The 15682-nt window shown below is 39.8% G+C and overlaps 1 protein-coding gene across 1 annotated transcript in view; it reads left to right on the forward strand.

Annotated features, from left to right (window-relative positions):
* Positions 1-9029: 9029 nt before the first annotated feature.
* CD109 (CD109 molecule) overlaps positions 9030-15682 on the forward strand; it is a 110869-nt gene continuing 104216 nt past the window's right edge. Inside the window, exons 1-2 of the mRNA XM_036249359.1 lie at positions 9030-9155; positions 10260-10432. Of these exons, the coding sequence (XP_036105252.1) occupies positions 9082-9155; positions 10260-10432 (247 nt within the window). The 5' untranslated portion in view covers positions 9030-9081. The remainder of the gene's footprint in view (positions 9156-10259; positions 10433-15682) is intronic.

Here is a 15682-nt window from a genome sequence, read left to right on the forward strand (position 1 = left end):
ATATGTCTCTTGGCCATTTGTATGTCCTGTTTGGAGAGGTGTCTATTTAGCTCCTCTGCCTTTGTCTTCCTTTTGTTGAGTTGTATGAGTACTCTATATATTTTGGAAATTAACCCCTTATCTGATGTATCATTGGCAATGATGTTCTCCCATACTGTGGGTTGCCTTTCCATTTTGGTGGTTGTTTCTTTTGCTGTGCATAAGCTTTTTAGTTTGATGTAGTCCCATGTGTTCATTTTTCCCTTCATTTCTGTTGCCTTACGTGATGCATCAGTGAAAATTTTGCTGCGTATGATGTCCGAAATTTTGTTGCTTACATTTTCTTCTAGAATTTTTATGCATTCATGGGTCACATTTAAATCTTTTATCCATTTTGAGTTTATTTTTGTGTATGGTGTAAGTTGATGGTCTAGTTTCATTTTTTTGCATGTAGGTGTCCAATTTTCCCAACACCATTTATTAAAGAGGCTGTCTTTACTCCATTGTATTCTCTTGCCTACTTTGTCAAATATTAATTGAGCATAATATTTTGGGTCCATTTCTGGGTTCTCAGTTCTGTTCCACTGATCTGTATGCCTGTTCTTATGCCAGTACCAGGCTGTTTTGATTACAGTCGCTTTGTAGTATAACCTGATATCTGGTATTGTGATCGCACCTACTTTGTCCTTTTTCAAGATTGCTGTGGCAATTTGGGGTCTTTTTTGGTTCCATATGAACTTTTGGAGTATTTGTTCTAGTTCTATGAAGTATGTCGTTGGTATTTTGATGGGGATTGCATTGAATCTGTAGATTGTTTTGGGTAGTATGGACATTTTAATGATGTTCATTCTTCCAATCCATGAACAAGATATGTGCTTCCACTTTTTTATATCTTCCTCTATTTCTTTTTCAATGTCCAGTAGTTTTCTGCAAATAGGTCCTTTACTTCTTTGGTTAAGTTTATTTCTAGGTATCTTATTTTTTTTGCCACGATGGTAAATGGGATTGTTTTTTCAGTTTCTCTTTCTGTGAGTTCATCATTGGTGTATAAGAATGCGGTCAATTTCTTGACGTTAATTTTGTATCCTGCTACTTTGCCAAATTCATTTATTAAGTCTAGTAAATTTTTGATGGAGTTCTTAGGGTTTTCTATGTATAATATCATGTCATCTGCAAATAACGACAATTTCACTTCCTCCTTTCCAATTTGGATCCCTTTTATTTTTTTGTTCCTGTCCGATTGCTGTGGCTAAGACTTCCAGTACTATGTTAAATAAGAGCGGCGAAAGTGGACATCCCTGCCTTGTTCCTATTCTTAAGGGAAATGTTTTTAGTTTCTGCCCATTGAGTATGATGTTGGCTGTAGGTTTTTCATTTATGGCCTTTATTATGTCTAGATATGGTCCCTCTATTCCCACATTGCTGAGTGTTTTTATCAGAAATGGATGCTGGAATTTGTCAAACGCTTTCTCAGCGTTGATTGATATGATCATGTGGTTTTTATTCTTCATTTTGTTTATGTGGTGTATCACATTTATTGATTTGGGAATATTGTACCAGCCTTGCATCCCTGGGATGAATCCCACTTGGTCATGGTGAATAATTTTTTTGATGTATTGCTGGATTGAATTTGCTAGTATTTTGTTCAGGATTTTGGCATCTATGTTCATCAGGGTTATTGATCTGTAGTTTTCTTTCTTTGTAGTGTCTTTTTCTGGTTTAGGAATTAGAATTATGCTGGCTTCATTAAACGATTTTGGAAGTCTTCCTTCTTCGTGAATTTTTTGAAATAGTTTGAGGAGAATGGGTGTTAGTTCTTTTTTGAATGTTCGGTAAAACTCTCCTGTGACGCCAACCGGGCCTGGGCTTTTGTTTGCTGGGAGACTCTTGGTTACATCTTCAATTTCTTTCGTTGTTATTAGTGTGTTCAAGTTTTCTCTCTCTTCCTGGTCCAGTTTTGGGAGACTATGTGTTTCTAGAAATTTGTCCATTTCACTTAGATTGTCGAATTTGTTGCCATATAATTGTTCATAGTAGTTGTTAATAATCTTTTGTATTTCTGTGGTGTCAGTTGTTACTTCTCCTCTTTCATTTCTGATTTTGTGTATTTGGTTTCCCTTCTTTGTTTCTTGGTGAGTCTAGCTAAGGGTCCATCAATCTTGTTTATCTTTTCGGAAAACCAGCTTTTTGTTTCATTGATCCTTTGAATTGTTTTTTTGGTCTCTATGTCATTTATTTATGCTCTGATCTTTACTATTTCCTTCCTTCTACTTGCTCTGGGGTTTTCTTTTTGTTTGCTTTCTAATTCTTTAAGTTGTGAGGTTAGACAGTCAATTAGAAATTTTTCTTGTTTCTTGAGGTAGGCCTGTAGTGCTATGAACTTCCTTCTCAGAACTGCTTTTGCTGCATTCCATAGATTTTGTTGTTGTGTGTTCATTTTCACTGGTTTCCAGGAAGTTTTTAATTTCTTCCTTGATCTCCTCGGTAACCCATGCATTGTTTAATAACATGCTATTTAGCCTTCATGTGTTCAAACGTCTTTGCATTTTTTTGTTGCAACTGATTTCTAGTTTCATGCCATTGTGATCTGAGAAGATGCTTGATATGATTTCAATCTTCTTGAACTTGTAGAGATTTAGTTTGTGTCCTATCATGTGGTCTATCTTTGAGAATGTCCCATGTGCACTTGAGAAGAATGTGAATTCTACAATTTTGGGGTGTAATTCTCTGTAGATATCTATTAAATCCATTTAGTCTAGTGCTTCATTTAGAGTCTCTGTTTCCTTGCTAATATTTTGTCTGGAGGATTTATCCAGTGATGTCAGTGGGGTGTTGAAGTCCTCTGCTATGATTGCGTTGCTGTGGATTTCTCCTTTGAAGTCCTCCAGAAGATTTTTAATATATTTTGGTTCTCCTATATTGGGTGCATATATGTTTATCAAGGTTATATCTTCCTGTTGGATATAGATTCTTTCAATATTATGTAGTGGCCTTTTTTGTCTCTAGTTATGGCCTACATTTTGAAATCTATTTTATCAGATATGAGTATTGCTACCCCAGCTTTTTTTCCCTTTCTGTTTGCTTGGAAGATTTTTCTCCATCCCTTCACTTTCCATCTATGTGAGTCTTTTGTTGTGAGGTGGGTCTCTTGTAAACAACATATAGATGAGTCATACTTTTTTTATCCAATCAGCTACTCTGTGTCTTTTTATCAAAACATTCATTTAATCCATTTACATTTAAGGGGATTATTGATAAGTTCTTATTTATTGCCATTTTTGTTTAGTGTGGTTCTATTTTTCTTCTGATTTCTTCTACTAATTATAGCAGTCCTTTTAACATTTCTTGCAGTGCTGGTTTGGTGCTAATGTATTCCCTTAGCTTTTTTTTTTTTTTTTTTGTCTGGGAAGCTCTTTATTTGACTTTCTATTTTGAATGATAGCCTTGCTGGATAGAGTAGTCTTGGATTCAGATCCTTGTTTTTCATGACCTTGATTACTTCATACTATTCCCTTCTGGCCTGTAGTGTTTCTGTTGAGAAGTCAGCTGAGAGCCTATGGGGGTTCCTTTGTAGGTAACCTGTTGCTTATCTCTTGCTGCTTTTAGGATTCTTTGTCTTTAATTTTTAGCATTTTAATTACTATGCATCTTGGTATGGGCCTGTTTGGGTTCTTCTTACTTGGGGCTCTCTGTGCTTCTTGAACTTGAATGCCTTCTTCCTTCACCAAATTAGGGAAGTTTTCTGTCACTATTTCTTCAAATATATTCTCTAACCCTTGCTCATTTTCTTCTGCTTTGGGGACTCCTATGATGCGAATGTTATTATGTTTCCAGTTGTCCCAGAGTTTTCTTAAGCTGTCTTCCTGTTTTTTAATTGTTTTTTCTTTTTGGTTTTCTGATTGGTTGATTTTTTTCTACCCTGTCTTCTAATTCACTGATCTGGTCCTCAGCTTCCTCTAGTTTGCTGTCTAGAGCTTCCAATGTGTTCTTTATTTCTGATATGTCATTCTTGATTTCTTCTTGGTGGTTTTTAATTTTCAATTGGTTGATTTTCAACATTTCTATGTCTTTACTCATGGTGTTGATGTCCTTACTCATGCTGTTGAGCTTCCTCAAGATCATGGCTCTGAATTCTAACTCTGTTAACTTGCTTAACTGCTCCACATTTATCTCATCTTCGGTAGAGGTTTCTTGTTCTTTCATTTGGCTTTTGTTTCTTTGTTTCACCATTTTGGCTATCACATTGGGCTTTGGAGCCTGCCAAATTTCCCTCTGGGTGTTGGTGTTCTGCTGTTTGTGGCTCCCTCTCCTGGGTTTGGATGAGCAAGGGAGGATCCACGTTAAACACCACTGTCAAGTCTTACTTTCCTGATTAGAGTTGCTAGCCTGGGGATGGTTCAGTTATCCTCTAGATTTTTGCCTGGAGGCTATCAGTAGCGGTTACTTGAAGAGCCTTGGGTTCTCAGTTGAATGAAAAATTCCCTCAGGTGCTCAGGGTAAGGAAATTTCCCAAAGGTGGGGCAGATGCTGGTTGTTAATGAGCCTCAATTTGCGTTTCAATGGCCCACCTGGGTGGGGTTGCTGCCTCTCCCCAGAGCTCTGGCAAGGAGTAAGATAGTCACCATCCTGCGTGGCTGCAACTCAGCAAAAGCTCTGAGTGCCCTCCAAATCCCAAGTGTCCCCACACAGTTCCAGTCCACTCCACCCTCCCTCTGCAGGAGCCCAAGGTGATTGGCTCTGGCTATTTAAGCATCTGTCCTGGCTCTGGGCTGTGGAGCCGCTTCGGTGTTTAACCTGCTCACAGCTAAGGCCACTGCTGTCTGTGGGTGCCCAGCCCCCCTCTCATGCCTCCACAATCCTACCAGGATCGAGTCAGTGTCCCTGGTTATATGATCCTCGCAAGCTGCTTTTCTGTTGCTTTTTTCCCCGACGATTTTGTAAAGGACAAACACAGGACCTTGCCCCTTGGATTTTAAGGGAATGGCAAGAACTATCTGCTAATAGATAACCACTGCATTGTATAGATAACCATTGCTTTGTGTACACAGAAACTGATTGTTCCCTCAGGCATAACAGCTAACTGCAAATATCTGCTTCTGTACATGCTTGCTCGCATACCCTAATCCAAATTCCTTAACAGGGGCTAAGACAACTATACAGTATAAGCAACCCTCCCCCTGAGCTCAGGGCTGCTCTCTCCTCTGCATAGGATGGGACAGTCGCCGTGCAGCTAATAAAGCTCTCTTAATTTGAACCCAGTTCGGAGTCTGAGTCTGGTCTGTCTCGTTGGTCTACAACAATTTGTCTTTATTTTAGTTGTAATTTCAGTTTGGCCCTGGGAGACGGTCAGTGTAGCTTCTATTCACTCTGCTGCCATTTTGGAATCTTATTATTTTTTCTTTAAGAAGAAAGACTTGTCGATAATATTGCATTCCTAGAAGACTTCTAGAAAGGTTTGAACCACCTAGTTGTTCTATAAAATTAAATGTGTGCAGATTTTAAATGCTGCAACCTCCGTTTATGCCTTTCTTTTCACAAAACACATTTATTGAAAAGCTTAACCATGTGAAAATTTAGCCATGTGGATTTTCACAGAGATTAAGCTAATAAACACCTAGCATGGAGTAGCTACTCAATAACAAAATGTTAAAAAAATTAATAATCTCAGACAAGAAAAAGCTAAAGGAGTCCCTCGCAAGCAAGAAGTATTACAAGAAATGTTAGAGGGACTTGGAGAAGGAGGTGGAGGAGGAGGAGGAGAAAGAGAAGAAGAAACAAAAATATAAAGAATGAAGTGGCAATAACTACATACCTATCAATAATTACTTCAAATGTAAATGGATTAAATGCTCCAATCAAAACACAATAAGAGATTGAGTTAAACATTTATCTCTAAATAATTTAACAGTTTTCAATTCAAGAACATAATTTTTAACTACTTTATAGCATTCTGTTGCATAAGTATACCATAATTATTTAACTCAGTCTCTTATTGTTACCCTGAGACTATTTTCAGTTTTTCTTAACTTTTTAATCCTTTAAAAAATTTTTTTTTTACTTTTTAAAATAATTTTTTATTTTTCAATTACAGTTGATATACAATATTATTCTAGTTTCAGGTGTACAACATAATGATTAGACATTCATATAACTTACCAAGTGATCACCCCAATAAGTCTAGCACCCATTTGACATCATACATAGTTATTATAGTATTACAATATTCCCTATGCTGTTCTTTACATCCCTGTGACTACCAATTTGTATTGCCTAATCCCTGCCCCCTTTTCACCTATCCCCTCAACCCTCCTCCCATCTGGCAACCATCAGTTGTTCTCTGTATCTATGAGTTTGTTTCTGTTTTGTTTGTTCATTTAGTCTGTTTTTTAGATTCCACATATAAGTGAAATCATAGGGTGTTTGTCTCTTTCTGTCTGACATTTCACTTAGCGTAATACCCTTTAGATCTATCCATGTTGATGCAAATGGCAAGATTTCACTTTTTTATGGCTGAGTAATATTCCATTGTATATATGTACCACATCTTCTTTATCCATTTGTCTATTGGTGGTCATTTTGGTTGCTTCCATATTTTGGCTATTGTAAATAATGCTGCAGTGAACCTATGGTTGCATATGTCTTTTGAATTAGTGTTCTGAGTTTCTTCGGATAAATACCCAGGAGTAGAATTGCTGGGCTCTTTTTTTTCTCTTGTTATATAGCCTTTGTTTTAAAGTCTATTTTGTCTGATGTATTGCTACCCCATTTTTGTTCTGTTTCCACTGGCACAAAATACCTTTTACATTCCTTTACTTTCAGTCTGTGCCTTTTGATCTGGGGTGGGTCCCTTGTAGGCACCATATGTATGGGTTTTGTTTTCTTATTTATTCATCCACCCTCTGTCTTTTGATTGGAGCATTTAATCCATTTACATTTAAAGTAATTATTGAGAGGTATATAGTTATTGCCACTTTATTATTTATATTTTTGTTTCTTCTTCTCCTCCTTCTCCTCCTCCTTCTTCTTCTCATTCTCCTCCCCCTCCTTCTTTTCCTTCTCCTTCTCCAAGTCCCTCTAACATTTCTTGTAACACTGGTTGATTGTGATGGGCTCCTTTAGCTTTTCCTTGTCTGAGATTATGAATTTTTTAAACAATTTTTTTATTGAGTAGCTACTCTGTGCCAGGCATGTAATAGCTTCATCTCTGTGAAAATCCACATGGCTAAATTTCTGCATGATTAAGCTTTTCAATAAATGTGTTTTGTGAGAAGAAAGGCATAAACAGGGAGATTGCAGCAATTTAAAATCTGCACAAATTTAATTTTATAGAACAACTAGGTGGTTCAAACCTTTCTAGAAGTCTTCTGGGAATGCAATATTATCAATGAATCTTTTGGAGTCCCTCTTACATTTGCCTGCCTCTAGAATAAACCTGTAGTTACTGATCCATCTTATAAAGTGAAGCTTGAAAAAGAATTTCTCCAGCTTTCTTTTCTCATCAGAGTGCCCCCAAATTACCTCTACCTGTAGGTACTCTGTGGCCCACTGAATACTGAAGTAAAGCAGAATCTCCATCCTCATCTCAGACCTGCTGCATCAGTGTCTGCATTTTAATGTGATTCTCATGAACAGCAGAGTTTGAGAAGCACTGATTTAGATTTTGATACTTGGCTCATGCTTGTCCCTGGTCCTGCTTTCTGAACAATAGGTATAAGGAGACCAGACTAGCAGTAACAGCTGTTTCAGAGACAGGATCTATACCCAAGGATCCACTCATATACTTTTCCCAATACCCAAGTCGTGCCTGCACAGGAAATCAGCCACTAAAGATAGGCTGCCTGTAGGGGACATAAGGACATGAGGGACCTCCAAAATTTGTTCAGCAGGGTGAAAAAGGGTGGAACAGGAAAGGGAGGAAAGTAAGTTCCTGGATTCCAAAAACCACAGTTTGTCTAGGTGCTACTTTCCCCTTTTTAGCACATAATTTTGTCATGAGGCATCCATTTGCTGACCTCTCTTCCTTTTGCATTTTGTCTTGTCTTAAAAAGTCACCATCTAAAACTTTTCTCCATGAATCAGAAACTTTAAGTTGTCTGGGACTGAATGTGCCTATTTTTCAACAGTTTCTGGCAGTTCCTTGCCTTTATGGTGTAGTCATGGTAAAACCTGAGTCATCTGAAGATGGTAGGCGTGCCAAGGAGTTGGGGAAGGAGCTGCTGACAAGCCTGGACAGTGAGGAGCTAGGGATCAGTAACCTCGGACACCAGGGCCACTGGCCTTCTTTAGCCCAGGAGAGCTACCCTAGTCCTAGCTGAGTTTATAAAATTGCTCCAAGCTTTACAGTACTTGCCTGTGGCAAGTGTGTTTAGACACAACCAAAAGTATAACGCATCTCCCCAATTGTTTCTGAGAGTGCCAAGGAGCAACACCTAACTCCTGCATATGTCAGAATTCCCCTTTTAAGCTGAGAAACCACAGTTTCCTGGTGAGGCAAAAAAATATACCTCGATTTTTGTTTTAAGATAATAAAGTTTTCTCTGGTGCACATTCCTATACATTCAACAACAACCCAGTAAATACACCCGTTTGGTGTGTGTGTGTGTGTGTGTGTGTTTGCCATTTCTCTAAAATTCTGACTCATAGCCTGGAGGACAATGATTAATTTTTTTCCACTTCACATAGCTGCTATGAATTTCTCCTCACAAGGATGGGCCTGTTTACTCGCTCTGGGCATCGTTGGTAGAGCCCTAGTGTAAACAGCGCGGGGAACACGGTGGGCTGGGGAAGTGGGAGCCCTGTGTGCTCCGCGGGGCGCAGGGATGCCGGGGCCAGGATGCTGACCGCATTTCGAGATCGCTTTCTGACCCTCCTGGATTTGCGATGTTTGCCAGAGCAGCGAGAAGCGCCATTGTGATGCGGGTGGGAGGGGTGGAGCCACCAAGTCCGGTCTCAATTTAGATCTCTCCCTGCGCTTCTAGGCGCGCCCATTCCAGACGGCTAAACTCCAGAGGCAGGGGGGAAAGATCAGGGAGGAGGTGGAAAGCCACACCCCACAGCGATTTTCCCCAGGAGCCCACGGTCGCCCAGGCAGACGCTGCGGAGATGCGGGGCTCAGGGCTCCTGACCGTCGCCCACCTCGTGTGCGCGTGGACCGCCGCGCTGGCCGCAGCCCCCGGGTAGGAGCGCGGGGCGCGCGGGGCGCGCGGGGCGGGCGGGGCCGCCGCCTGGGCCCGGGCTGTGGGAGGCGGCAGCGGCTGTGCAGCAGCGGGTGGGAACCGGCCCCGCGGCGGCGCCCCCAGCCAGGCACTGGCCTGGTGATTTGACCATGTGTCGCTCCAGCTTGGTTCTCCATGAGACAGTTATTTTCTTCACCCTTGAAGTTGTTGAAGCGACTCTCTGGCCATAACTACTTTCTAAAGAGAGTCATTTTTATTTTTTAGTCCACGTTGCCTCTGCATTTTCTCAGCTGTTTGCTCCCAAATAATGTGCCTGCTGTCTTCTCTGAAACACACGTGATGCTAGTTTTTCGAAACAAGGTGTCTCACCTTTGGCGTGGGCAAAGTGTGGCTTAGGTAACTGAAGTGTGTGGTTCAGGTGCAGACACTAGAAAGGTAACTACTGAGGCACCCAGATACTGGAAAGTGCCCCACTCCTAAGGGTTTTTGCAGTTGAGCTCTGACCCCTAGCTTGGGCAGAGAAAGTGCTGTTTTAGCTACTTTTATGCTCTGCTACACCTGGAAATTTTACCACTGGTAATTTAATGCCTGATGGTATATTTCAATCAGTGCTATTGGTTAGATGATTTTTTTCTTGGGCAAATGCCAAAACAAAAAGGTTTGAATAAGAAACTGGCAAAATCTCTCTCTCTCTCTCTTTCTCTCTCTGTGTGTGTGTGTTTAAGCCAAGAAAAAAAAAATCACACGGGTATGAGATCATCTGTAAAAGAGAAGTTTAGAGGCTTGCACGTTGCCAATAACTTCAGCATGTCCATTGTAAGTCATCTACACTGAGGCCCATCCTGTGCTGTTTGTAGTTTATAAAATGGAAGTTATAACACAAGCCCTACTCTGGTAGTACATGAATTACTTGCATTAAAATGAATTTTATGGGAATTATTATTTCAATGGCATTTCAATGCAGTTGCTAAATGGAGCAGCAGGGCAATAAATGAAAACAACTGCAGTTGGCACAATATAGGAGGTCTATCTCACTGTCTATGAAATTTGAGGATCATAAAAAAAGGGTGATGTGAGGATAAACACTTCTGGTTTTTCCCTTAGGCCCAGGTTTCTGGTGACAGCTCCAGAGATCATCAGGCCTGGAGGAAATGTGACTATTGGGGTGCAGCTTTTGGAACACAGTCCCTCACAGGTCACCGTGAAGGCAGAAGTGGTCAAGACGGCAGCAAACCGTACTGTCTCTGTCCTGGAAGCGGAAGGAGTCTTTGAAAAAGGTAAGATAAACAGCATAGAGTTTTACCCTTCTGCTGTAGTAATTGAAATATGTTAATAAAGCCATGTGTTAAGTAGGGTAACAGAGAAACCACAAATTTGGAATGGTTGATGTAATGTACTCTTAATTCTTAACACCTGTAAATTCCAAAATGGTGTTCTTCATGTGGTGATTCAAAGGCCCAGGTTCCTTCCGTTTTGTGGCTCTATCATCATCAACATGTACCTCCCAAGTCTGCAGGGGAAGAGCATGGAGTTTCTCATGAGGGCGATTTTTATGGGCTAGACCTAGAAGTGGCTCATATCACTCTTGTTCCTCTTTCAATGGCCATTTTTAGCTGCAAAGGAGGCTGGGAAATATAGCCGGATGTGTGCCCCGAAGAGGAAATGGATATAGTTAACAGTCTGACGCAAAACCATCTTTATTGGGTGTAGGGCACTTTATTAAATAGGCCTATGGGAAGGAAAAGAAGAGCGACACAATAGTTAAAATCCAGTTTATGGCCTTGGCCGGTTTGGCTCAGTGGTTAGAGCATTGGCCTGTGGTCCAGAGAGACCCAGGTTCGGTTCTTGCTGAGGGCGCGTACCTTGGTTGCAGTTTGTCCCTGTCCCTGGTTGGGTCATGCTGGTGGCAGCCACTCGATGTGTCCCTTTCACGTCGATGTCTCTCACTCTCTCTCTCTTCCTCTCTCTCCCTCCCACTCTGTCTGAACAAAATATGGAAAAATTTCCTTGAGTGAGGATAAAAAAAAAAAAATCCAGTTTATGAAACATTCTTAATTTTTAAATCAACAAAAAAGATAATGTAAAAGTGGGAGCCATTTATAAAAGAATTGGCATCTCTTGTTTCAAGTTTGTGTTCTTACCTGGCCCAGGATTAAATTGGGTCAGTGAATGTCTTCTTTTTCAATACTAAGGGAAAAATAAGTTTTTAGGGGGAGTAAATACGTAAACTTTTAAAAAATAAAAATAACATTTATTGTATATTTTTCTAATTGAAAGAGTAATGTATGGTCAGTGCTTACAACCTGTTAGACACTAGAAGTAAATCACCCACAATCATACCACAATCACCCACAATCATACCATTGAACTATAAACACTGTTAATCAGAAGCATGTTTAGATTTAGTCAAAGGCCAGAAATTGAGGCACAAATACCTATAATGTTAAGAGTCATATTAAAAAAATTATGTAGGGAACATTGAAGGATGGTTGGAATTCCACGACAGTTCATTGTATAAATATTTACCCTCTAAACCAGCATAGAGAAATTAACACCATCTTGAAATGAGATAAAATCAAAGTTGATCTACATTCATGATTCTTTCTCTACTGGAAGTTAATTGACTCGATGGGTATGTTTGGGATGAGAGTCAGGAAGAGGTTATGTGTGCAAGTCCAGGCCATTTTGTCTTTCATAGGAGCATCGTCAGGAAAAAAGGAGGCCTTGTTTTCTGGAAGAGGAAATGTTGGTTAGTGATTAAGATCTGAGATTGAGTCTTAGTACTAGTTGTGTGATCTTGGGCAGGTTACTTAACTGCTCTGAGCCTCAGTTTCCTCATCTGTAACATGGGGATAATGAAATTAATTCCCAGGGTAGTGATCAAGTTAAAATCAGTATCTAGCACCTATTAGGCACTCAATAAATAACAGCTGTTAATATTATAAGTAATATATAATGTACTAATAGTGAAAAAGAAGACACAGGAAGCATCATTTCCATTTTACATGGAAGCAGACCTCTACTTTTATTATTGAACCATTATTTCTAAAAATGAATGAATCCTGGTCTTATGAAAGTGGCTAAAGAATATATGGAAATACTAAGTCACAGCAGACAATATTTAAGGTAGTTCCACATTCATTCTTTTTTTTTTTTTTTAATTCTTTTTCCTTTATTGATTTTAGAGAGAGAGAAAGTGAGAGGGGGAGAGAGATAGAAACATCGATGAGAGAGAACATCGATTCGCTGCCTCCTGCATGGCCCCCACTGGGGATCGGGCCCACAATCTGGGCATGTGTCCTGACCAGGAATCAAACTGGCGACCTCTTGGTGCATGGGTTAGTGCTCAACCAGTGAGCCACACCGGCTGGACCACATTCATTCTTATTTATTAAGAATTATTATTTTGGCTCTACATGTGTGGCAGTTTTTCTATAATGCAGATTTGGATGATTTTGATAACTATTTGGGCTTTGCTTGGATGTTTGCATACCTTTATTCTAGAACTTTCCCTGCATTGTCTTTTCTGCAATTTTCATTATCAGTCTCCTTTCTTTTTTTTCTGTAGATAGTACCAACACTAGGGGTGCATGTTACTGTGGCTTGGTTTTTAACTTTATTCTTAGATTTTTCTTTGGGGAGGAGAGTCCATCACATGCCTCTGGGAAGGCTAAAGTGCTGAAGACTGGGTGGGACAACACTATCCTGGTTGCAGAATGGATCTTTGAAAAAGGAAGAGAAAATGTGCTTCTTTCAGGCGTTGTTTTGGACTCTTGATGCAGATTGAAAATACCATTGCTGGGAGCATGGTCCCTCTTTGAAAGGAGAATGTTGCTCTGTTATCTGAGGCTGTGAGTCATTGTTCCCAGAGCAGATGCTTCCTGGAATGTGAGGAGTTAAGGATCAAGACATTTCTCATTTCTTGTTTTCACATCCTTGGCTTTATCTGACTTCTCCAGTTGTAACTATATGTAGATAAAAGAGGACTTCTAAATCAGTGGGATCTGGATCTTTCTAGGATTCATTTTTATTCTTAACCACATAAACAAACAAATAAATACATTTCAGGTCTGATTATTTCAGCACTTTCTTATGAGGCCCTTAAAGGAAACGTTGATTTTAATAAAGATTCATCTTTTAGCAGAACTGGGTAAGGATGGGGACTGTTTCTGTGTGGCTGTTTCTAGTTCTAGTCTTAGAAATTCCTGGGGCGGGGCAGTCTTTCACCATAACCAGAATGCATTTTTAGCTTAATTTGTGTTAGAAATAGTAATAGCTAAAGGATTTGAATTGTAGAATATACCTTAATAAAGTCGAAAGAGTGTGGCTTGTCTTCAAGGAAGAGTTCATTTATTTGTTTGACAGACATGGGGAAAATTTGTTTGCATTTTTATCCTTGAGGCCAGCAATACTGATTACATTATAGTTCATTTATTAATTTTTAATGTATTCTACATTTATTGGGGATCAATGCTGTGTTTTTTTTTTTTTTTTATAATAGCCCTTTAGAAAAAGTGTTTCTACTAACTTTGTACAGTTTTCTAAAGAGGTATTAATGCTTCTTTAGTAGTGAGACTCAGACATTCAAGAGTACTTGTCATTACCACCACCGCCAACATCATCATCACCATCGTTATCAATCTCACCATCATAATCCCTATAGTGAACAGGACTAGGTTTATAATTTTATCTTCATTGTATAAAAGAATAGGACATCTCCTGGCCAGTGCCTGCTGGTCTGGAGGCACCATTTATTTACCGTGCCAAGGCTACTTCCATCTTCCTATTGAGGTGTTGGGGTGAGACGTACTCTCTGAGCGTGTCTGTATTCTTTAATAACTTGTTTTTCCTTTTTTTGCCCTAAAATCTTGGAGAGTTAATGGGAGTGTTTACCTTCTATTTTTTAAGAATTAAAAGTTCTTCTTTGTCCTTTATTGTTTCTATCTTTTCCACACTGATTATGGGGTATGTTATTTCCCATCTCAATCCAGGAAGGGTAGGCAATCAACCGTTCTTAAATGGAGATATTAGCTGAAAACTTCAAAAAAATTCATCCAAGTTCAGTTTGGATGGCTTTCTAGTGGAAACAAAGCTACTGATCACACGTTTCACAACTCATAGATCAAAATCATTCCCATGGTTTTCATGAGAGTAGATTAATGAGTGTGGTGTGTGGGCAGGTCTCCCGGGGCAGGTTTTCACAGGCAGCTTTGCCAGTAGAGCTCAGTCTGAACTTGTAGTTACGTGACAATTATCTTTAAAGAGTGTAGGCTCTTCATTCACATGTCTTTGCCATTGTGTGTGATATGTATAAACAGGTAGGCGGTGCTTGAGGATAAAGGACCATAGTGTAGTCATGATATGCCTGGGCTCTGGAGCCAGGAGACCTGAATGCCCCTTCGTTAGTGCTTGTGTGGCTGTAGGCAGTCATCATTTCAACAGGCTTCAGTTTTATCATCTGCAGAATGGTGATTCCTGCCTTTTACAATTACACCGTTGTGAGCTAATATATTTAAAGCACTTAACAAATTATGTAAGAAAATGGTAGCTGTTGTTAATAGAAGAGAATTGCAACAATTATGTCAAAGGCAGTTATTAATCACCCATTGGGACTATCTTGAACTGGGAACTCTATAAAAAGCACATCACTTGGAGAGAATGAGAAGGGATTTAATGTGTTAAGTGTCGAGTTCCCCATTGTGCCAGGGACTTGCTGCACAGTATTTAGCTTCAGTAACCCTATGAAAAGGGCACTACCCTGAGGCTAAGAGAGAACAATTAATTTTCCTGATTTAACACAGTAAATGGTAAATCCTGAATTTGAAGTTGGTTCTGAATCTGAAGGTTTTCTACTGCCTGGAAAAGCATGAAATAGTTTTGGTTTTCTTTACTTCGGAATATCAATGCAATGCTGTACCAGTCATCTTCTAAACTCATTTTCATGCTTGCTGGTGGGAGTTTAGTCCCGGATAAATTATAATCTGGACCTGAAGAATCACAAGATACAATGGTAGCCCTCCTCCTAATTTGCTTTGAGCTTCATAGAGTTTGGGAGTTGGACAGGACCTCAGAGATAATCGCCTAATTTATGGCTGAGGAGGCTGAGGCGTGGTGACTGGCCCAAGGTGAAATTGCTTATTAGAAACCGATGGCAGGTCCCCAAATTTGCAGTCTAATGCTATTTCTGTTACACTCGAGGAAACTTGCCTAACACATGGAGAAACGTAAGACCAAGGATATATTTGCAAATGTTGATTTTTCTGATATGGAAGGAAATAAGGCTAACTGAGTTTTTAATATCCTTCCCTGCACTTTGTGCAGGTTTCTCATTTCAGCTCCAGGTGGAGTTGCTCTTATGGACTAATGGCTCTGCGGTGAGGGTGGGCGGGGCTAGGCGGGGCTGGGCGGGGCTACGAGCCACACAGATCTTTCTAAAACTAAATTCTGTGGCTGTGTTTCTCAAGGTTGAGTGGTACTTAGTATAAATGCAGATTTGTGGCCACCCCTTTGAGGCCTAGAAATCTAAA

This window comes from Molossus molossus, unplaced genomic scaffold (assembly GCF_014108415.1).
Source record: "Molossus molossus isolate mMolMol1 unplaced genomic scaffold, mMolMol1.p scaffold_m16_p_8, whole genome shotgun sequence".
In the NCBI taxonomy this organism is placed as follows: domain Eukaryota; kingdom Metazoa; phylum Chordata; class Mammalia; order Chiroptera; family Molossidae; genus Molossus; species Molossus molossus.